General features: G+C 46.5%; 1 protein-coding gene across 2 annotated transcripts in view; it reads right to left on the reverse strand.

Annotated features, from left to right (window-relative positions):
- Window positions 1-11,666: 11,666 nt before the first annotated feature.
- PAMR1 (peptidase domain containing associated with muscle regeneration 1) overlaps window positions 11,667-23,650 on the reverse strand; it is a 63,812-nt gene continuing 51,828 nt past the window's right edge. For both annotated transcript variants that reach the window (XM_081152991.1, XM_081152992.1), the window contains 5 exons: window positions 20,586-20,798; window positions 18,519-18,585; window positions 15,332-15,564; window positions 14,123-14,415; window positions 11,667-12,741 (listed from right to left, as the gene is read on the reverse strand). In XM_081152991.1, the coding sequence (XP_081009117.1) occupies window positions 12,205-12,741; window positions 14,123-14,415; window positions 15,332-15,564; window positions 18,519-18,585; window positions 20,586-20,798 (1,343 nt within the window). In that variant the 3' untranslated portion in view covers window positions 11,667-12,204. The remainder of the gene's footprint in view (window positions 12,742-14,122; window positions 14,416-15,331; window positions 15,565-18,518; window positions 18,586-20,585; window positions 20,799-23,650) is intronic.

Here is a 23,650-nt window from a genome sequence, read left to right on the forward strand (position 1 = left end):
GGGCCTTAAATTATTCATCGGGATTAATATTAATGCAGTTCCCTGGGGGCGGCGGGCGGGCGGGGCGCTGGAAGGCCGTAGTGTTTTTAAGCTGAGGGAGATCGGCCTGGGGGCACTGGCTGGCAGAGGAGGAGAGAGGGCCAGGCTAGGGGCGGGGAACGCGTCTCCACCCACTGGGCTCTGCCTGCCTGGGCTTCTGTGCCCGGGGGACAGCGCGAAGACAGATGGGCTTGGGCAAAGGAGGGTCTGAGCCTGCCCTCCGGCTCTGCGTGATCACGAAGAGAGCGGTGCAGATTGCATTATCTTTGGTACCCAGCAGACACCTACAGCTATACCACCTGCCACACGTTGTGACCGCTGGTGAGGAAAAGCATCACTTTCCCCGTCTGCAAAAGCGGATCAGAAATAACCCCCTTTGCAGGCCCGCGGTGGGAATGAAACAGGCTCTCTTGAGAGAGGGATTTGCAAAGTATGAAGGCGCTGGAGAGATGTCAGTGGTGCAAGCCTGTCGCTTGGAACCTGCCAGGCTCCTCCTCCAGGCTGGGGCTCAGAACGGTGATGTCTGCTAGAGCCTGGTTCCCTAGTCAGCTTGGGGGGGGGGGGGGGCCGCGCTCTTCAGCCTTGGGCTGTGCTGACCCTGGTAAGAAGGAATGCATCTAGCCACGTGGAAATTCCTGGAGCTCATCCCCGGGACCGTGGCAGGGGAGCCAGAGTCCCAGCAGGACGCCTTGGTGGTTAAGTGCCAAGCGCTGTTATCCTGGTATGCGAGAGAGAGCTGGGTTCTTCAGCAACTTCCAGTGCAGTAACCTGGGGCAAAGTCCTCAACTTTTCTTCATCCCATCTACAAAATGGGAGCAACAGCCTCAACTCAGGGTGCAAAGAGAATAACATGAAATGTAAGACAGGCAAAGCTCTTAAGCTCGAGTTTGGCAGCCAGCGAAGCCTCAAAAAATGTTCATCTAAATTTAAGCGTCCTTGGAGGATAGTTTCACGATACAATATCCAAGGATAAGTAGGCAGATGAGAGAAATAACAAGAACAAGAGAAAAAAAATGGACGTTAAAAAACAAATCTCTGCTTACCTCTTACCTTCACCTCCCTTCCCAAAAAGAGTCCAAACATCTTCTGCCGCCCATGCCTGCCTTCATTTTTCTCCTTCTGTCTCCTCTCTCTCTCCTGTCTGCCCCATCAGATCAACCAGAGCTAGATCTTTTCATCCTAGGACTCTCACAGCCCCTCTAATTTTGCATTTTCCTTTTTAAGTTCTAGTTATTAAATGAATGTATAAATCTGTATTAAATTTATGCATTCTGGTGCATGGGTTTTCAAATAATTTGTGGGTGAAAAGCTACCGTCTTGCACCTTGGCGTTAGACTTGATTCTGCCCCCTCCTTAGTCCTGCGAAGGATAGATGTATGACCTTGTGTCTGAAGTTGGCAGGTGCAAAACCTTTAAGTCTCATTTTCTCCCGCTTAGGGATTTGACTTCCCTCTCTGCTGAGGTGGCAGCTGGAGAGCAAAGCCATAGGAGGCTCCTTCGGGCCTCCATATTAACGACCCCAGCAGCGCGACTGCAAGCCCCTTCCAGATGAGCGTGACTGAACAACCCCATCACAATCCTTCAATCTCTACTCGCAGACACGCCGGCGGAGCGGCACCAATCAGTCGCACTCTCTGCCACAGGGTAAGTAAAAGGAGAGAGAAAAGGGGTGGAGTCATTTAGAAACCATCCAATTAAAAAAGACTCTGGGGCATTATGCTAAGTGAGATAAGTCAGACAATGCATGATGTCGTTTATATGTGGAATCTAAAACAACGGAATTTGTAAAAACAGAGTAGAATGGTGGTTACCAGGGGCCTGGGGACGGGAGAACTGGGAAGATGGCATTTAAGGGCACAAATGTGCAACCAGTAGATAAACAAGTCCTGGTTGATCTATGCACAGCCTAGTGATTATAGGCAACAATACTGTATTATAAACTTCAAAGTTGCTAAGAGACTAGATACTAATTGCTCCCACCACACACACAAAAAAAGATAATTATGTGACATGATAGAGGGATTAGCTAGAGTTATGGTGATAATCATTTTGCCATATATAAATGTATTAAACCAACACATTGTATATCTCAAACCTACACAATACTATATGTCGATAAAAATATATCTCAATAAAAACAAAAAAATTAAAAACCACTCCATTATGTTTTTAGTGTTCGGGATCTGAAACGGGCGAGTCATCAAGCATGGCCAGATTAGATGGGAGTTAGTTTTGTCACTTTGCCCGCTACTCTATAAGTGACCATGTTTAGGAAACTTGACATCCCATCCTACTACACTTGAGAGACATTTGCATTCAGCTGCCCTTGGAGAGGAGGGCTATTAAATCATGTAGAATATGCCACAGGTATTCCCAAATAGTATTTATTCATTAGCTGGAAGGAACTGATTCTCCTTGCTCACAGAAGGCCCTGCCAACATTCCCATCCATTCTTCCTTTTTAAAGCAAACCGGAGCAGTGCTTTTCAACACTGGCTGCTCATTAGAATATCCTGTGAGAGCTTTTTTACCAAACAACAATGCTCAGGTCACCTTCCACAGGTTTGGTTCCATCAGTCTGGGGTGGGGCCCTGACTTGGGTATTTTTTTAAAACTTCCCCAGGTGATTGATCCTACTATGCAGCCAGCGTCAATAATCACTGGACTAGACATAGCTCCACAAGATGGAGAGGGATCCAGAAACAGGGCCCCAGAAGTAGCTGGAGAAAAGGGCGTGTGTTTAGCCTTTGGAAAGACAGAACTAAGGAAGACGTGATACAAGGCTGACCCTCCTCTTTTCAAATACAGGGAACTGAAGTTTTTATCCAGGCGAACATTCGTGCATTATTCTGGACACCCAATGCGAGCAGCTCTAGGCACACAGAACTTTCCTCTGAGGTTGTGCACGCGTGGAACACTGACAGAGAGCCCTGTACCCACGCTGCCCCGGCCAACCCAGGGCAGGGCCCGAACCCACCTGGGGCCAGGCAGCCCCGCATTAGACTCTGTGCTGCCGTGGGCTGGGCCCGCAGGCTCTCAGCTTCCTCACCTCCACTCTGGCGGGCTGCCGTGGGATTCAGGGGGGTGATATGTAGGCCATGCTTAGCCCCGAGCCGGCACACCGCGAGGGCCTGGCACAGGGGCGTCCTAGACGCGTGGGAGCCGCAGCAGGCGCCCAGTGTAATTCACCACTGCGTTCACTTGAAAGCCTCGCCTCCCCGAAAGCCGCCTGAAGTGCGCCCTTATTCATGCCTTTTTGTCCTTGCCACACACTGCAAGTCTCCCAGGCAGCAGTAAGTTGATGCAGCCTGGAGGTGAGGACAGACTCAGGTCACCCCACTAGCTAGCAGGAGCCATGTCGAACTGGCTGGTGTCTCTCAGTCTCCTAGGCAGCCCATGGTTACGGCAGAAGCAGAAAGGGTGGGATGCTCTGACATTTGCATATAGGTTTACATTTCTTAAGTCTAGTTCACTGCTTCTCAAACTTAGGGTGAGAACTATTCTGCAGGGCTGAATACAAAAAATAATAATAACTACTATAACTCCAATAGATGACTTAAGGGACTTTCAAAGTTAAATAGGAATTTCTCTTTTTTTTCTCTCGTGACTTTTTGATTGTTGAATTAAAGCCTAGCACAATCATGAGAAGTTGAATTAGATCACTGTTTAGGCTGGGACTTCATGGTAGTAATACTATCACCCTAACATTTACTGAGTCCTTACTGTATGTTCAAAGTATTTTAATATGTATAACCTCATTTGATTCTTAAGATGGCCCTCTACAGGAAATATTATTATTACCCCCATTTTACAGAGGAGAAAACTGAAACCAAGAGAGGTGGAGGAGTTGCCCAATGTTATACAGATAGTGAGTGGTGGATCAGTCAAGGTCCTAGCTAGAAAAAAATGGCATATTTAAATCAAGTAAATTGCACAAGGTTTTAATAAAGGGATTATTTAGAAGGGCGTAGGGAAACTAGGGTACTGCAGGCCCTCTGGGTTGGTAACAGTGGGGCACCATTGCCCACTCTAAGCCTGAAGGGAGGTTACTGGAATCTGGAAGGGAGTGCTGTGTGGAAAAGACCACCTGACAGGATTGGAGACCTTTGTTGCCACACCAACCTGCTGGAAGGGGGCCTGGGAGTAAATAACTCAGCCCCACTTTCCGTCTGTTCTCTCCCTATTGGCCAAAGCTGGAAGCTGGAGGGCAGGAAAACCCACTGATACAACTCATATGCAGACCTTGCACTTCAACACCTGCCCTCCCGGGAGGGGCGGGGGACACAGCAGGGTGGAGAAAGGTGGGGAAGGGATCTACATGGATGAGCTGGTGGGAAGCTGGGGTTTGAATTAATGCTGTCTTCCTGCAGAACCTTGCTTTTAACCTCTGCTATGCAACCTATAGCATATATTGTCATCATTACTGGAACAGGTTGCTCCCATGGCCTGCAGGACCCTCTCCACCTGAGAGGATCTTCTAGCAGAGGAGACTCAGCCAGAGCATTTGTTAGAGATTAGGAGATGGTATATATATATACTGTGGAAGAAGTCACCAGATGGTCTCAAGTGTTCCAGTCCGAAATTCTGTAATGCTCAATGTTCTCCAATCACTATAGGAGCTTAGCTGGACCAATGAAGGGATACTGACTCTCCCTTTTCCCGCTGTGCTCTTCTAAGAAATTCATTCCCTCTCTTGGTTCTCCTTTCGATTGCTTGGGATCGGTTATTGCATCTCCTGTAGGGGATGTGGAGGGAGACTCCTAATATAGAAAAGGGAAATAAGTCCTATACTTTTTTCCCATAAAAGGCTGTTAAATAAGCCCATTTCCCCTCATGATGACAACAGAGGAGAAATGTCTTGATGTTCAAATTTTATCAGAAGAAAGTGACCTACAGAGAGAAACAGCAGCCAAGTGACCCCAGGGCTACTCCCTCCAGAAGGGACTGTCACTTAGAAATGTCTGAGAAATATGAATTTGACTCTTTCCCGCTGAATCCACTGAACCCGCTAAATCCACTGAATGCAATATCCATTTCATTTGCCTTCTGTTAAATATTAGTGATGCCCTCAAGAACTTGGGAATGAGAAAACCACCCGCCATCAGCTCCCTAGGTGGGACATTCACAGTTGTGGTTATTTGCAAAGTTAGAACCATCCGGTGAACGAGTGTGTCCTTTCAGTCTCCATGTTGCTGTTTTGGTAAAGCTGTTTTGGAGTCGAGCAGGCCTGTGTTCAAATCCCAGCTCCTCCGCACATGGCATTGAGTGGGCCATCCAATCCTTTAGAGACTAAACTCTCACTTGTAAAACGGAAACCATTCTGGTAGTTGCAAAAAAATATATCTATAAAGCAGATATCACAGGGCCTGCCACATAGCATGAGGACATTGAAAGTCTGTCCCGCGCCCTCCTAAATAACCAAGGAATCATCAGCTGAGTGTCTGCATCTGTCTTTTAAAATTTTGGCCCAATCATTGACTACAAGACTAGGCACCTTAAGGTTTTTTTTAAAACTAAATAAAACAGAAGGAATATTGCGGCCCTTTCACCCAATTGATATGACTATGCTAATTTTTCCAAAATGTGACCTATTTTTAGGATGAATGAGAAATGTGAATGAAAATTATTGTATGACGCTTCTATTATAGAAAGATACTATTCTCAGCAACATTGGCCCTGAAGCCAAAAGCATCTGAGAGAGAGAGACTGAAATTAAATTGAAAATGAAAATGTTTTAGAAAGAAAAGGAGGTTTAGGGTTGTAACTGGTGGGAGAGGCCTTTTCCCAGTAGAAGCCCCAGATCTTGGTTTTGAAAATGCTGCGGTGATGACAGAAGGTATAACAGCGTCTTCAGTATCAGACTGACCTGGACCATGCATCTCAACCATGCCTGCAGCAGTGACTTTCAAACTGGGTTCATTAGTCCCGCTTTCCATTTTGAATGACCTTGGGTAAGTCACTTGACCCTCTGGGCATCCATGGGGATAGTAATGACCCCACCCACAGGGCTGATGAGATCTAAATGAGGGAAAGTCACATAAAGCGGTTAGGACACGGTCCCTGGCACACAGTGACAGCTATTATCATCTGTACGATGTCTGCCTCCTGGCGGCTGCTGCTGCTCTCATTGTTCAAAAATCATCACAGCGGTAACGCTTGGGACCCAACACAGTACGGATCAGCCTGTGGCTCTGTTTGTTCAGTTGTGGCCACCGAATAGAGATTAGGGGACAATCCACTCTCGGGTGTTTGGAGCAGAAAGATCCAAGGTGAGTCCATTCACTCTTTGCCTGTTAACACACGTGAGCAAAAGAGAAGCGAGGGAGGTCTATTTTTACCTCCCTCTCTACACAGATGAGAAAAGAGATGTTACTTCATCAAAATCTCAATTCAGACTGAGAACTTGGTCTAAATATAACCCATTCTTCAGGCAGAGACCGTCTTATTAAGTAGCGAACTCAGGAAGACTAGAACATTTGTTAGCTACACCCATTGCCTGATGAATTCTAATGGAAAGAGTGTGAATTCATTCCATTTACTTAGTGCCGACGAAAGAGGAAAGGGCACAAAAAGATGATCCGTGACTTCTGGGTGGATCATTCTTATATGTCAGCATCTTCTGCTATGATGACTGGAGGCTAAATGTCAGGGCTGGCACAAATGCTTCGTGCCCACCACAAAAACCATACAATTTTGAATTAGAGGGACTCCCTCTTTTTTAGCAGCTTGATCCTGTATAAAGCAGAAATACTTTCTGAGAGTGATCGCTGGTATTTTAATCCCCCGTTTCTTCTAATCATGGCAAAGAATCCCAGCTATGCATCTTTCCTTCCCTTTGTTCAGCCGGGACATTATTCAGTAGTAACATCTTTACGATGGGCAAAAGGATGGAGGGAAAATATTTCTTTTTAATGTTCAGAGGGGATTGCTTTGCATGACACCAGCTCGCTGCAGTTAAATGCTAAATGATCTGGCTGCAAAGGACCGAGTCAAGGACCCAAGCTAGGCTCTCGGGACCTCAGAGAAAAGCCAGCGATGTGATGTTGGTTCTCTTTTCTCTGTTCACGTCTTTATCAAATCACTCGGTAATTTTGAGAGAGGCTTTGTACCATATCCCAAAAAGTATTTTTTTAATAAAGTTATTTCCTTAAGAGGAAGAGAGAGAGACCAACCAGGCAATTTAGCTCAAAATTGAGATTATAAGATTCAGAGAGTTTTTTCTTAATCTGAGGCTGAATTATACCTTTGCATAATGAGAGTGAATTAAAAAGATCTCAGTTCACTTGCAGGTTTCACTTATCAGCACCTGAAAAAAAAATGCCGTTCTATTTGTAACATCCTGTTCCCCTTCCCATATAAGGGTTAATATCAGTCTTTCTCTTGTGTTTGGAATTACCTTTTCCTAAAAACCACAGGTTGGGGAACATGATGCTGTTATCTTCCTCTGAGAATTGAATTTCTAATATTATTCTTCACCAGAAAAAGCTATTCCCTATTTTTATCTCCTGCCTTTTTCTGCCGTTGTTGACAAAGCTCTCCGTCAAGCCGAGTCCACAAGCCGCTCGGTGAATTGGGATCCAAACGTGAAGTGAGCCCTAACAAACTCGGCCATTGAGACGCTCTTCTTAAAATGCTGAGCCTCAGCAGCACATCCGGGCAGAGCCCTGCCAGGGAAAGCAGGTCCTGCTGCCAAGGAAAGCAAAAAGAGACCACAAATTGCTACCAAACCCCTCCGAAATGTTCTCATCTATCCAACAGCTCTGAAAAGATAAACTTCCCCAAGCCCTAGGGATCCAAAGGATTGCACTCAAAATTTTCACAGGATACTAAAGGGGAAAAAATAAGGCAGGAGTGAAGATACAAGTGTCTCACTTCCTTGCATCTTACCTGGCTGTCAGCTTTCTTCTTTTAATTCGTCTTCATTTAAGATGATTCTCGATTAGAACTACATGCCGTTGAGTGAGTGCCATGAGGCTCGAGGTCTTCATTCATGTCCAGGTTAGAAACAACAAAGACCCAATATCAAAGCCAAAGGCTAGTTCAGCCGGGTGGGGCTCAGCGGTGGAGCATTGACCTAGGATCCAGGAGACTGCGGTTCGATTCCCAGTGGGGGGCATGCAGGAGGCAGCCGATCAATGACTCTCTCATCATTGATATTTCTACCTCTCTCTCCCCCTCTCCCTTCCTCTCTCTGAAATCAATAATGATATATTAAAAAAAAAAAAAAGTCAAAGGCTATACCTGATGAGTTGATGACCCCATCAACAATTCCTAGTGCAAATGTAGAAATCCATGGGCTTTGAGACGCACAGTGTGGTCCTGGTTGTATTCTCTCACCTTGTTCTCCCAGCTTCATTGATTTTCTACTTATCTATCATTTATTCATCGGTAAAAATTTATAGAGTGCTTACTGTGTGCCAGGGACTGAAGTATTAAAGGTGGAAAAAATAGGTGGCCGTGCGCCATGGGAGTCCATTTCCAGGCTCACATCACACCACTCTCCTCCTCACACTTTCCTTGCAGCCTTCCTGGTTTCTAGAAGTTCCTCACATATGCCAGGAGTGCCCCTTCCTGGCACCTCTGCACGTGCTCTTCTCTCTGTCTGGAATGACTGCTCTCCAACTAGCAGTCAACTCCTTCTCAACTCAGCCATCATTTCCTGGGGGATGCGAACCTCCTACCTCAGCCCTTCCAGATTAAAACTGTTTCCCCTGCTGTACAGTCTCACAGCGTATTGTCATTTCCTTCCCAGTGCTTATCAGGATTTCTAATTATGCACGTACTGCTGGGATTATAAAACTGAGGGCAAGCACCAAGCCTATTTTTCCACCTTTAATACTTCAGTCCTTGGCACACAGTGAGCACTCTATAAATTTTTGCTGATGAATAAATGATAGACAAGTAGAAAATCAATGAAATCACAATTCTTTTTTTTTTTTTTCCTTTTTTTTTTTTTCTTTCAAAAATCACAATTCTTGATTGAACTCAGGATGGAAGGGATTCTTTTTACTAATATTCTGATATGGAAAGTAAATGTAGAATGCCCATTAAGTTTTGAGTAGGTGGTACATTTCACATCATAAGAATTCTTAACTCCCAAAGAACTAGAAAGATTCATAGTCAAACCCTATACCTACAAGTCCAGAGGACAATGTGTATTATGCCAGAAAGGAAAGAAGGAGAGGGTAAGATGACTGCAAATTTTGTACTTGTCTAGCTGAGCTTGGTCATTTTTAATAAGTCCAGCTGGTACACAACCCCCAACACACACACACGCACACACACACACACGCGAAATGTATTTAAAAAATCACACTGGCACCTTGTCTCAGAAATACATCATGATAACTCCCACTTACATAATCCCATTGCTTCTTGCTCTCAGCCTACTTGGTTCTTTAAAACCATAAGCCCATTTCTTCTTGCCCATATTAGCAACCCCACTCCATGAAATGCCAAACTTATTGCCATATGCTTGGAACTCAACAGCATTCTAAAACTTCTCTTCCTCTCTCCATCCCTCATAAGGCTTCACATAACCGGTTTCTCTATCTCCAGTCTCCTTGTCCAACAACAAAACCACCACCACCATAATCATGGCCCGCATTTATAGAGTGCAGTGGGTCAGACACTGTTCTACATATTTAACTCAAGTATGCATTATCTCACAGAATCCTCAGATCATTTCACTCCCATTTACAGATGAGGCAACTGCAGGAGAGAGACTGAGCGTCATGCTCAAGGTCACAGTGTGTAATAACAGAGCTGGGATTTGAGCTCAGGCTGGGTCTTCTAAGCACTGCCTCTGTCTAGCACTGTCAACCTGATGGGCTTTTTTAGAATTCCACTTCTATCCTTTAACTCTCCTGGAGACATCAAAATGAGTTTGATGTCTGTAATAAGAAGCCAAATTATTAATCCTAGCATTTGAGACCCACCACCAAGTGGCCTCACCTTGACTGGCCTTGCTTTGATTGGCCAACCTGACCTGATATTATAATAAAGGGTTCATCTTGGGAAAGAACTGGTCCTTCTCCAAGCCACCCCCCTCCATGCTTAATCTTACGTACTTTCCAAAGTCTTTCTGTACTTAACAATATCCTACTTCCTTCCCATCCACCACTCCAAAGACTGAATTGAATTTCTAACTACCCTATGAATGACAAGTTAACTGAAAACGTTGGCCTACTTGGATTGTCCCTTCCTCTCAATTCCTGTTGGAGTTTATGTAAGAGAATACAGTGTGAGTTGCCTACTCAGTTATTCTTGAAAGTCTACTTAATGTGTAAACCTGGCCGCTCCTAAAGAAAGTAAAAGTCTTGCCATGCGATGAAAAAAAAGTGAAAATAGCTGGGTTAAGCCGTATGGATTTGGGGGCTGAGTGAAAGGAGTTGGATGTGACTTACAGAAAGCCCCAAGAAAGCCTGACAAAAAGGGAAAGTACCAGAAATTCTCTTCTGGCTCAGGGAACTATACAAGGACAGAGATGGAGATGCAGACTGGAAGAAAAACGTGTCCTGACCTCCAGTTTGGGGCTAAAGTTTTTGAAGTCAAAGTTCTCCGATAGGTTGTGGAAGAATAGGTTGTAAGTCCATGGGAGGTGAATGTCTCCCGGGTTCCCTGTGCTGACCCTAGGCTCTCTGCCCTCATGAGCTCCAGAAAAAATCCAAGAAGTTCCCAGAGGCCCCTGAGGGGAAAGAGGAGGTCACTGAGAGTCTGGCTGGGTAGCTGCCAGAGAAGGTCATCACTGTGGCGATGAGGCTGAGTGACCCAAACCATGGTCAAAGAGATGTCTCCCCCCACATCTCGAGAGTACTGGTGCCAACCAGAGTGAGGAGAAGCCAAGTCAGGGAGGACCACTGGGCCCCAGGGAAGCAGAGAGAACACAGCACAAGTTACAGTGGTTACAGACCCCAGCACCCAATGTCCATGTCAGCAAAATGCCCAGTAATGAGGAAGACTCATCACACATCCAGGAACCAGCAAGAACTTCATCCCAGCGCTTAACTTAACATAAGCCTCCGTGGCACCGTCTTGGAGAGGAAGACACTGGTGAGGAGAGCAGGACAGAAAAGATAAAGATGTACGTCCCCCAAGAAGAGAATGTTACTGAAAAGGCCACTTCAGGGACTGGACTGGTTTGAGTTCATTTTTTATGTCCATTATCCAGTGGGAGCGGGGGTGGGGGGGCAGGACTTGAAAGGAAAATCACAGGAGTTATAGAAAACAGCGAAGCTACAGTCTCTTAGCATATCTCCATTTAGGAGAATAAAGAGGTGATTCCAATTCAGATGCTATAAAACTATGTCATAAAGATTTATGGAGGTTCAAAGCAGGGTTCTGTGTTAGACCTAGAAAAAAAAACTAAGGAAACACTAGAAATCATCTAACTCCTCATATTTTCCGTTTGTGCCTTGTCTGATGGCACCCATGCCCCTCCTCCCCCAGCCCATGACCCGGCGAACTCCAAGGGCTAGAACTGAAAAGATGGCATCAGCTTTGCCATGTGCATTTTTGGGAATAATACCTTTAGGATCTATTTTAAAGGGCTGTCACCCAGCCACCGGCCCTAACACATGCAGCTCAGAGAAGCAGCGTGCAGGAATGAGAGCCGTAGCACCTTTGTCCTGTAGGTCAGAAGCCAACCTGTGTTTTATTAAAATGTGTACAGGGGTTCGGGAAGGAACAGGACCACATACAAGTCAACATCAACATCACACCCAGGCTCCGCTCTCCTGGGCTGTCCCGTAGGCAGGTCTTTGGAACTTGGTCTGGCTGGAGCCTTGGAAGGGACCCCATGAAGCCCAGGCCTTCTGGTCAACCCTCTCTCAACCAGAGCTGACCCTGACATTTGCACCGTTGAAGGGCAAGTGGGGAAGGCCCCCAGGTCGGTCTAATGGGGATGTTTACTTTGCTGTTCAACTAGTCTTTTTAGAAGAAATTCAGTTCTTGCAAGTAGGTGTCTTCTAAAAAGTCTGAGCAGTCAGGGAGGCAGGGGCCTACCAGAAAGTGAGCTCTGCTCACCCTCCACTAGTTCTCTCCTTGAAATCAGACTCCCAGGCTCAGCCAAATTCAAGGGCAGAATCACACCTCAGGTCCACACTGCCTCACGCAACACACGCACGCACCGACGGACGTGCAGACGAGCTCCGCAGCAGGCCGAGGCTCATTTCATGTTTCTCTCGATCCAGTCCTTAAAAGGTAGCACCTTGGTGAAGGCCGTGGAGAGGCTGTGGCTGCATGTTTTGTCATAGCTCCAGCTAACCAGCCCCACCAGATGCCAGCGGGGCTCAGGGGACGCCTGTCCCGGGAAGGACACAGCCGCGATGCCCCCGGTCTCTGCCGTGCAGATGTCGGAAGGGCTGGCGGGGTCCCCGCTGGCACAGAACATGTTGTCCGTGACACTCACTGGGATGCCGTGTTCTTCATGCTGCTCCTCACACATCAGCGAGTCCAGCACCCTGAACACCCCTGAGCGCAGCATGTCCTTCTTGAAGCCGGGGCTCCTCGCGTCTGCCAGGACGTTCCAGCCGGCCACGGTGATGCGGGACTCCTGGAAGGCGGTGCTGAGGTCCCGCGTGGCCGCGAGGCAGATGGGCTGGACGCGGGTGCTCATGCGGGCCTTGTCCAGGAGCTTCAGGATGGCAATGTCAGCGTCCAGCAGGATGGGGTCGTAGTTGGGGTGCAGAATGATTGCAGAAATCTACACATGCAAGGAACGGACAGCAATGGTGAACAGCCCACTCCACGGTGGACAAGAGCAGGCAAGCCCAGGGCTGATGATTGGGAGAAAATGTCTAAGAGACAGCTGGATTTGGAGGTATTTTGCTCAAGGGATCATAGAAAGCAATTGCCGGATTTCCAGGGTTGCAAACTGAAATGCCGCCTGGGGCCTGGCAGAGGGTATTAAATAAGAGGGGTGGACAGGTGAGGCTGCAGAGAATGAGAGGTACACTCCGTCTAAAGTGGGCAACTGCCACCTTGCTCCAGCTCACCACGGCCACGTAGTAACGAGGCCAGCATTCTAACTTTGCCAGAGAGTAGGTTGTGGATCTTTATCTGAGACCTGATTTTTAAATGTTGGCAAATAACTGATTTAAAAATGATATGTTAGCCCTATCGAAACACAAACCCCTGCAGGCTACCAGTTTGCAATCCCTGGTCCATTGTAAACATTTCATTTACCTTTAGCCTAGTAAGATAGGATGTTCCACAGGCCTTTTCCACAAGTCTTTCCTGATTGTCCCATTCCTTGCTGATCACTCTCTTTGGTGGGGGCCTCTAGGAACTTACATCTGTGATACCTTGTAACATTTTATGTATATGCTCTATTATTTCACCTACATTTTGGGCATCTTTGAATTGAACTAATCATGATACACTAGTTTGTCTCTCACCGCTAGCCTGTGGACTCTTCAGGGCAAAAGCCATGCCTTATTCAGTTCTGTATCTATCCCCTGTGAATGGCATATACTATGGGAGCTCAACAACAGGTAGGTGGGTGGGTCGGTGGGTAGATGGACAGATGGATGAATGGGTGGATTAATGGATGGACAGATTAAAGGACGGATAGAAGGATGGATGGATTAACGGATAGATGAATGGATGAACAAATGGACAGATGAGTAGATGGTCAGATGGATGGATGGACGGATGGATAGGTGGATAGGTGGGTAGGTAGATAGAAGAGTAGGAGGGAAGGAGGCAGGCAGGGAAACAGAGAATATTTTAAATTGATTAGGAGTATCTTGGATAAAACTTCTCTATGTCCTCAAAGCCTACCTATTACAGTACCCTAAACACCATAATAAGTGGTTAACTTTTGATGACCACAATGATAGATATTTGTTACTATCTTGTTTTTTAAAACAATTGAAAGGGAAAATATTCTTTAGTTTTTCTAGGTGCCCCCTTTCTAGTAGTCAATATGAAATACTGGGTACCTGCTCCATGCCAGGTTCTGTGCTGGGTGCTAAGGTGCTAAGGTGCTAAGTAAGGTGACAGGGCTGACACCGTCACTGCTCTCCTATGCTAGGAGTTTGCTGAGCCAGAGACCCAGTGTTCAGGTTGCAACCCCCTCTCACCCGCAAGCTCTGGATGGTCTTCTCATCCCGGTCGTCATCCCGGTAGAATTTCCCCAGGACGACTTTGAGGTCTGCCGTCTTGACCATGGTGACCTTCCCCAGGTCAGTCACGCAGTGGGCAGCCACCACCACGGTCCGCTCATTCACCAGGGCTCCGCTGCAGACCAGGAACCACTCGTCCTTGTGCAGGCTGCCACCATGCACCCCACTGACCCTCCTGTAGATGGCCGCCTGCCATGGCCAGCGCAGCCCCTGGGTCTTTGGAGCAGTGACGTTCTCAGCTTTTCCACAGACTATGGAGGAAAGCACTGGCTCAGTAAGGTCAACTCAGACCTTCCCATCAAAAGGGGAATGTGTCACACAACCAAGAGAGCACAAACCCATTGGTGTCAAGACCACTAAGCATCCAACGTGTTTTTCTTTTTGCTTTTTTAAATATTACTCAATCACCTTGACATGGTTGGCTATAAAGTCTAGGGTTAAGGTTGGAAACTTCCAATCCCAGGCATTTACTGGGCAAGTCACCTAATTTCTGACAGCCCCAGTCTTCTTGCCTGCAAAATGGGTATAGTAACAGCAATCATCTCATAGGATGAGATGATGTGTAAAACCAGTTAGACTCAAAATATTATGCCTGTCATTATAAAGGGACCACCATGAACTAAGCCACACTGTTTTCCTCTGACAAAGAGGATGGGGAAGGTAGCTTAGTATGGGCAAGCCCCTATTCCAGACACTTCTACGTATTATCTCAGTAATCATCATTACAACCTTATGAGTAATTAATACCTCTAGATCTAATGAATAACAATAACCTAATTAATACCATTAGATAATAAGGATGAAAAATGGGGCTTAGACAGGGTAACCAAGATGACATAACTAGAAGCTACCGGGCACCTTTAGCCCCTTCCCCACTGCTCTCTCCCTTTTCTCCAAGTAAATATAATAGAATTATCCACGAGAAAGTAGGCCCCCCCCCTCAAAAAATTATCTAAGATTTAATGAGTTAATTTCTCCTGGGTAATAAGTTTAAGCCAAAGGAAGGAAGCTCTAACTGTGGAAGTTCAGACATCACTAAGCTAGGAAAAGTATTAGAATACCATTCCTTTGGGCAAGAAACTTTTCCCAGAACGGGGGTCAACGGCTTTTCACAGGCAGCCGTGCAGGATATAAGCTGCTCCCGCCCAAAGACGGGCCTCGACTCACTCGGGACGCAGGACGGGGCGCGCCCACTCCACTTCCCGGTTCTCAGGCAGGTCCTGCGGCTGCTGCCCAGGCGGCGGTAGAAGGGCGAGATGCACTCATACTGCAGCTGGGTGTGCAGATGCTGGTACCCAGTGGGCAGCTCTCCAAAGGGCAGCGCTGGCTTCTTGGTCGGGGCGCCCTGCAGCTTCTGCTTGCTGAAGGCCGAGGAGTACAGCTGGTGCAGTGGGGTCTCCCTGCATCGGGGCACGCGGGCCAGAGGGAGGGCAAAGCGAGACAGCCAGCACGGCCTTTTAGTTCCACGTCAGTCCCCGTGTAGACATTTGGTTACAGAAGAAGAAAACAATGGATCCTATCTCTCTCCCGTTTTTCTTCCATCATCTGTCTTCCTTCCTCTCTCCCCTGCTCCCCACTCACACTCACACACACACACACTCACACTTCCCCTCTACCACTGAGCAAATTATCGTGCACACTTCACCCTTCATTTTATTCTCAATTTCCATTTCTGGCATGTCTCCAGGTGCTGAGGACTTTAACCAAAGAGGATAACATCTGACATAAGAGCTGCTATCCAAAGGAACACTGCACATGCACACACACACAAAATTAATTGTGAAATTAAACAGGAAAGGAAGTTAATTTGAATGAGAGAAATCCAGGCGTATTTTTTTCTCTACCATTATCATAATGGGGCAATATCAGAAATTGACTTGAACTAAACTGTGTTGCTACAGTAGCTTGATTTAGCAATTAGCAGATATAATTAGTACACCTCGGAGAATAGAGCTTTCTCTCAGGGCACACTGACTGGGAAAAATATGGAGCGTTGTATGTAGATGTCGAAAGGTTTTTTTAAATGAGCCTGAAGTTGAAGCCCATGGAGACCACTTTGGGGTTCTTGGGGGAGGTGTACACACATCATACAGCTTGTGTTCATTTTATATTGGTGCATAATGACTGTTAACTGAAAAGCTGGAATTCCTTTAGGAACCAATGTTCTCATCTTTGCTTATTAAATGGAGGAAGGAAGCCCAGAAAGGTAAGTGGGAGTCCAGAGGGCACACAGGAAGCTAGGACGGTACCCAACGCAGCACTTAGAGATCATGAGTCCAACCCGCTGTCCCCACCACACCAATTTCATATCTCAAGTGATCTATTTCATGTGTCTCTGCAGGGCTTTGCTCAGAGCAGATATCCCATCCACATGGATTTCATTCCACAAATCTTCAGCTCGTGTTCAGAACCACGTCTGCAGTTCAGGGAGCTTCTGGACTTGTGAACAATCTCATCTCTTGGGCCATCTGTGGAAGGTCTACATGGTCCTTGGGGGTTCCTGGGTAAGCCTGGGTGCTGGAGAGAGGCATATCCCCGCTCCAGCAGCCTGTCTTCCAGAATGTCCTTAAAACCAAGTTTTAGGCTTGCTTTCCCATCTGCATGCAGCACCTGGCACCTAACCTCCCATTACAATTGCTTTAAAAAAATGCAAAGCCCGAGGTCTTTTTTAACAGCTCAGGGCCCCCTCTATAAGATGTCTCCTTGTCGAGGACAGGTATATCAGGCTTATCCACTGACAGTGCAGCCCAGGTGAATCACAAAGATCAGAAAAAGGAGAGGAATCTGGACTCCACTGCCACAGAAAAGGGAAAGCCAGAAATGGACTGAAATAGACGGAGGAAGGACGAGAGGTGGATGAATATCCTAATGTACGAACATTTCAGGTCACTCGGCTGGGGTTGGGGTTCATTTTAGTCACTAGCATTCATTATTACTATTTCCAAAAACAATAGCTCTTACTGACAGGTGTTCATAAGACTAAGGTGATTTGCTAAGGTCTTTACATAGGCCTAGCTAAAGTTTAGTGTATAAGGGAGCAGGCCCTGAAGACTTCAGACCCTGAAAACCTTGGATTTGCATCCTGGCTTTGCCATTTCTCCTACCAGTGTGACCTGGGGCAAGGTCCTTAATTTCTCTGAGGTTCAATTTACCCATCTGTAATAAATGTGTAATAAAATGATAATAAGGCCTACCTCAGAGGCTGTAGTGAGGATTCAATGAGCTAATACAAATAAAAGCACTTGGAAGAGCAACGGGCACACAGAAAGCACCCAGTCAAAGTTAGTGTTGCATTTAATATTTACAACAATGCCCCAAGACTGATGTTATGATGATTATCCTTCTTTTCAAAAGGGGAAATGAAATGCTCCTGAACCTGTAACTTACATTTTTGGGTGGATTGGGGGGAATGGGAATGGAAGAAATAAACCAAAAAAACTACATAAGACAACAGGTAGAGATGGATGCTAAGATGAAAAGTGAAGCATAGTAAAGGCCAGAGAGTGCGGGATAAAGAAGTCAGCTGGGCGGTCAGGGTGAAGGAGAGGGGTTGCTATGTTTTAAGGATAGTCAGGGAAGGTCTCTCTGCCAGGTAAAATCTGAGCAGAGAACTGAAGGAACGGAGGCATTAAGCCTCGGTGAAATTCCATGGAAGCAGGTTCCAGACAGAAGCGCCAAGGTTCTGAAGCAGACGGTGCTTGGAGGGATGCAGGGAAGGCCAGGTGGCCCGTGTGGCTGGAGCGCAGAGAGTGAGGGGAGGATGCTGGGAGGTGAGATGAGAAGAGTATTTCCTATAAAATAAGGGAGGGAGAAGTAGAAATGGGTCTGCTCTCTCCTCACCGGGTGCCCCCCTCTGTCTTTCCAGGAGTAAGGCTGGGTGGGCGCACTGAGAGCTCACAGCCAGCCCTCCTCAGGGCTGGGCGTTTATCTCTAGTTCCTGGGCTCCACCAGCCTGCCTCACCTGGTTGGTTCCCACCAAGAACATCTTCCCGAGCCACAGCTGGCTACGCCTGGCAGGAGTGCCATCTCCCTAGGAGCTGCACGGAAATTACAGGAAGAGTGAAGTATTGAAATCCAGGTCATCAAAGGTCATCTTAAAGCCTTGCTTCCCAGAAGCCGCCTCCTTTCCTACGATCCAGTGAAATCTGTACATCTTCCAACAACGCTACCTCTTGGCTACACGCAGCTGGCTAACAAGCCGCCACCTAACAAGCCCTTTTCTTTCATGGCCAGTCAGCACTGAGTGTCCCTAAGAAACCTCGGGCTGTCTGGCCAAACCCAAGTGGGAAAAGGGGTGGGAGGGAACCTTCATTCCCTTCGCCTTTAAAGCAGAGTTCGGGTGTTTCAGCCTCACCTTGACTGGACCTGCATTGGAAGAACTCTCCGTCTCACCAGGTCTGAGATCTTCGGTTCTCGGCAGGCTAAGAAAAAAAGAGACGACGCTGGATAACCCTTTTCCATTTTAACTGCTCACATCATTCAGTTCAGATTCACACCTGACCACCTTTTCCTGGCCCTGCACATCCCCCAGGCTCTCTGAGGTGGGACATGTCAGCCCAGCTCAGACAGAAGAGCTGCCTTGGCAGAAGGGCGCTCTGCCTTTCATCTAAGCTGACACCCCTCCGAAGGGCCCAGGTATACGCGTCGGAAGGGCTGCTCCACCTGCGTGATCTGGAACAGCTGCGGCTAATAGACTAGGGTTATCTGTTCACATAAATAGTATTAGCAAAATTGGTCAAAATGGAACAAAAGTCAAAGCGAAGGTTCTGAAACCTGGCCCAACACGGGGAATCACAAGGCTCTCGTTTCAAAGCGGACAGCAGGGTCAACCAGTGAGTCTTGGGTAACTGATTCCTCCATGTCCCTTCTCTGCAAAGAAGGCTCCCAACAATCAGTTGAGGGCGAGTCAAAGCCCTGTTGAATTTTGAAGTCTTTTCTTCCTCACCAGTAAAAAGAAACCCTACCCATCTCACTTTCTCAATCAAGCAGCCAACATTCATCTAATTAGCAACCTAGGGAACTTTGGTTGTATTAACTTGTAAGAGAAGAGCTGACAAAAATCTCCAAGGACATATGCAACACCGCCTCCATGCTTAATGAAATTAAGAATCGGAGTCTGTGCGGGTGGGGATGAAAGTCGCTTCTGGCTAAAGTCTAAAGTGATTTAGTCTTTTCACAAACCATTCTCTTTCATTCCTTTCCCATGATTAGGCTTGTTGACAAATACCCAGAAGGGAAACTAGAGGACTGAGGCAATTATCTGGATAATCTAGGCCAAGGACACGCTTTTCTTCCCTGGAAACAGCCCCTCAAAGAGAGGGGCTGTTGACCTGGAGCAAATAGTAGGAAAGTGCACATCCCCACTGCCAAGGGGTCAGGGCCGAGCTTCTCTGCGCAACATTCCACTTTTTCCTGGTCCCAAACCACCTTTTCTCATTTACCTCCCAGATCCCCAGATTGCCTCACTCAGTTGACGTGGTTCTTTCGCTTCTGCCCACACCTCTTCCCTTCTCCCTTTTCCTCTGACTGGGTTATCATCCCAGCTCCTCTTCGCCTCTACAAGTCCTCCCCAGCCTCCCAGCTTGGTGCCAACCCTCCTCGCTTCATGCACCTGTCCCTACCTCAGGCAATAGGATCGTTCACTTCTCTGAACGTGCACCACTCATCTGTTCCTACAGCTCTGCCTTGAAAGCTCGAGGGTTTTCTGTCTCCTAAAGATGTTTTTAAACATTTTAACATCTCAACCTCCCTCCACCTAGTCTGGCAGGAATGTTGTGTCTATTTTGTTGTTTCATTTCCCGCACTAACGTAACATTACACAGAGAGCTGATAAATGTAGCTATAAAAATGCATATAGAGTCCTAGCCGGTTTGGCTCAGTGGTTAGAGTGTCGGCCCACAAACCGAAGGGTCCCCAGTTTGATTCCAGCCAAGGGCACGTACCTCAGTTTCAGGCTCAATCCCCAGCCCTGGTCAGGGCACGTGCAAGAGGCAACCAATTGGTGTGTCTCTCTCACATTGGTGTTTCTCCCTCTCTCTCCCCCTCCCTCCCTTCCACTCTCTTTGAAAAGCAATGGAAAAATATCCTCAGGTGAGGATTTTAAAACAAGCCTATCGATTGCTTCAATTCTGTCCTTAGGTTTGCAGCGCTATTATCTTTCCTAAACTGCTCTGATAACTACATCACTTTCTCAGTCACATCAAGATGTTGTGACTAGGGTGAGCAGGTCCTTTGGCGATCCAAAGCAGAAGCAAGTGTTTTCAGGGATGGTTTCCAACCTAAGATTAATAAATATATGGTTCCCGTGAGAATGTAAGAGAGAAAGGCATTCTCCCAGGGACTCCAAAACATGTATGGGAGCTACCCAAGTCCAGCAACCCCACCTCTGTTTCTATAGACTTCAGGAATATTTGCAAGTTACCTTTTATGCAGATGGGCTGCTTCCCCGACCACTCTCCATTCTGCTGGCAGGTTCTGTTCTCATTGCCACTAAGAACATAGGAGCTGTTACAGAAGAAGGAGACGACAGTGCCAATTTTTGCATGGTGCCCATCGATGAGCCCAGGGCCACCTGCTATTTTCTTGTACCCATTGACTGGGCCCCCAGGGTCTGAGCAGTTTCTTTCTTCAATGACTAGAGAGAATCAAAGAGAAGGAGAGCTATTAAAAGTCTGAAGCATTCCATTTTAGAATCGAATCCGTCCATGTTTCACTGAATGGAAAAGGCAGCGATACGGAGCCTGCTAACAACGGCACTGGACAGAATTACCAAGAAAAAACTCATAATAGAAAATGCATGTATTAGTCATATCTCCCGCTTTTTAAATGTAAAGAAATTTAACACCATCACGGCTCTCATATGATCACGTTCATTTCTTTCTCAGTGTGGGAGCTGGGCAGGCCCGGACAAGATGAACAATTCACCTAGACTTTATGATCAGTATACAAGGGTTATTGTATCCCAGAGGGAGAAGAGAGAAAATGGAGCAAAAACAACATGTAAAGAGATAATATCTGAAAAATGCCCCAAACAGATGAAAGACATCAACCTACAGATTTACAAAGTCCCGAGCCAGATAAGCATGAAGAAAACCACACATAGACACAATACGTAAGTAACTGCTAAAAACTAAAACCAAAAGAAAAAATATTTAAACAGCCAAAGAGAGAAAAGGGGGCTGAAAAACATACTTTAATATAACTACAGTCATTCTCTCTGGCTTATAACTTGAAAAATAATTTTTGTTTCTTTATACTTTTTTTCAATTTTATAATGAGAAAATGAAACCATAAAAGGTTATTAGCTTTGTTGTTGTTTCTGTTATTTTCCTTAAGTATCAGGCAAAATGGATTGGGCCCTCTCCACTAAGCCCTTAAACCTAGAAGCATTAAGTGTTCCATACCTTTCTCTTGTTTTTATATTTTCTCCTTCCCATGCGAATCTCTTATAGTATAATCCAAATTTTCATGAACTCAACTTTAAATGAGTTTTGTCACTAGACACTGGTGAAAAAAGAATGGCCTCCAGGATCAGCTAAATACATGTTCAAATAATCATCTGGTTCCCCAGAGTCCAGAACAAGTACACGGTAGGTGCTCAATAAATATTTGTTGGTGGGTGGAAGGGGTAAAGAGTGAAGTGTATTCATTTTCCACTTAATGAACTGGGGTGCGGGAAAATGACTTAATGTTTTCAAGCCCTGCGTTTCCCATCTGTAAAACAGGATAATGCCACTTATCTGTCTGGGCTGGTTTGAGGAATAATTTAAATATCACATAGTCTCCCGTTCCCTTTTTTTGTCTTTACTTTCAAAGCTCCCAACTGCCTTTAAAAATCAATTCCCCAAATTCATATACCTTAAAGAAAAATCCACAAAGAAACCTAAAGTTCCGTTATTGGCCCTATTTGAGTCATAGGCAACATTTGACTCTATTGTCTCGCCTCTTTGGCATTGGCTCCCCATGACAGCCTTCCAGACTGGGGCCCAGTGTGCTGATTAGGACTCCTGGGTACCAACCATGGTCTCTGTACATTCATCTCTTTTAATCCTGCATGACAAAGCCTTAAAATTATATTCCTGTATCAAACATCTACTGGGCACTATTCTCTTTCCCTCTCAGTTATTTGCTGTATTTTCAAAGCTGCACATTCTCCTAGGTTGCTTTGAAGAGAATTCTAAGACTTCCTCCACCCATCCTTTGCTCTCCTGTTGGGTTCATAGACCATCAGCATCTTATCAGAGCATCTTCCCAGGGTTACATTTCAAAACAAACTCTTCTCCCCCGCCCACAAGTTCTCTTTTTAGAAACCTTTGTATCTCCCCATCAGATTCGTGATTCTTTTCTATTTGATTTTTCAAGGCTTTGTGTTTCATTTCTCCTGAAAGGGATGGATGTTTTCACACGAAGTCAAATGAGAATTTGAAACATCTGCGTCTCTGGTCTGAAGGAACAGACCAGAGATGCAGATGCTCCTGCTTTGCTCAGTAAAAATAGTCCATGATTAATACTAAACAGCCCACTGCCCCATTACTTCTGTGACATGCCCCAGGGACACAAACACATTAAGTTGCATGCTAATTCTTGAACAAGAACAGGCCTTGAGAGTCCATTTTTCTGGGGTATTATTATATATAAACATTTAAAGAAAGACCTTCTTCTCCACCTCTGTCTTCAGTTTTCCCCAGGGCAACCGTATGCAGTGGGGTGCTGGGGTACCATTTCATGGCGATGTGATAACTCTCCTAAGGAGCACTGTGGGTACCCCACCCAGGTCCCTGTGTAACCTTTTACCAGCTCAGCTTCTATGTGTGAGCTTTGTTGCAGAGACCTGGCACCTGGCACCTTCAGCTCTTCATCTTGCTCATATGAAGAGCTGAAAAATGCCCCCATTTACGCCCTCCCCCTCCCACGCACACCCAAAGGCTGTCTGTAGTCAAGGACTGACAGGTGTTCCTCCAGGTGCCCTTAAATCCCCAGCACCCCATGGGATCAGGCTGAGGCTGGGAGTTCAGTCAAAATCACTCTCATTTGGTTTCTTGTTTCCTGACTTGCTTCCCCAGTTCCCTACTTGTTGATCTTGGGAGTATTTCCTTTAATAAGTCATTTGGCCCCAAATGCTTGGCTCAGAATCTGTTTTGGGGAGAAACTAACTTTAACCTGGGGCATTGGGCAACTCATGCCTTCCCAGGGCAGCACTCCTGGGAGGTGACAAGACCCCAGGAAGGTGGTTGTCTCAGCCCTGGGCAGAGTCCTGCATGCCTTCTGGCACCCTGGGAGGTCTTAGGGAGGGTGACTGGCAGGGCAACTAGAGGCTGGATCTCATCAGAGGGCCCGGCCTCCACAGGCACTCTCCGGCTCCAGGCCAGCCCACACCAGCAGAGCTGTTTCACCTGAGGGAGCAGGTGCTCTGAAACAGTGGGCTTCCCCAAGCTGCATGGTGCAGACCTAGAATCCACCATCAGGGGAGTCTCCCTAATGATTTGG

This window comes from Miniopterus schreibersii, assembly GCF_964146895.1.
Source record: "Miniopterus schreibersii genome assembly, chromosome: 12".
NCBI lineage: Eukaryota > Metazoa > Chordata > Mammalia > Chiroptera > Miniopteridae > Miniopterus > Miniopterus schreibersii.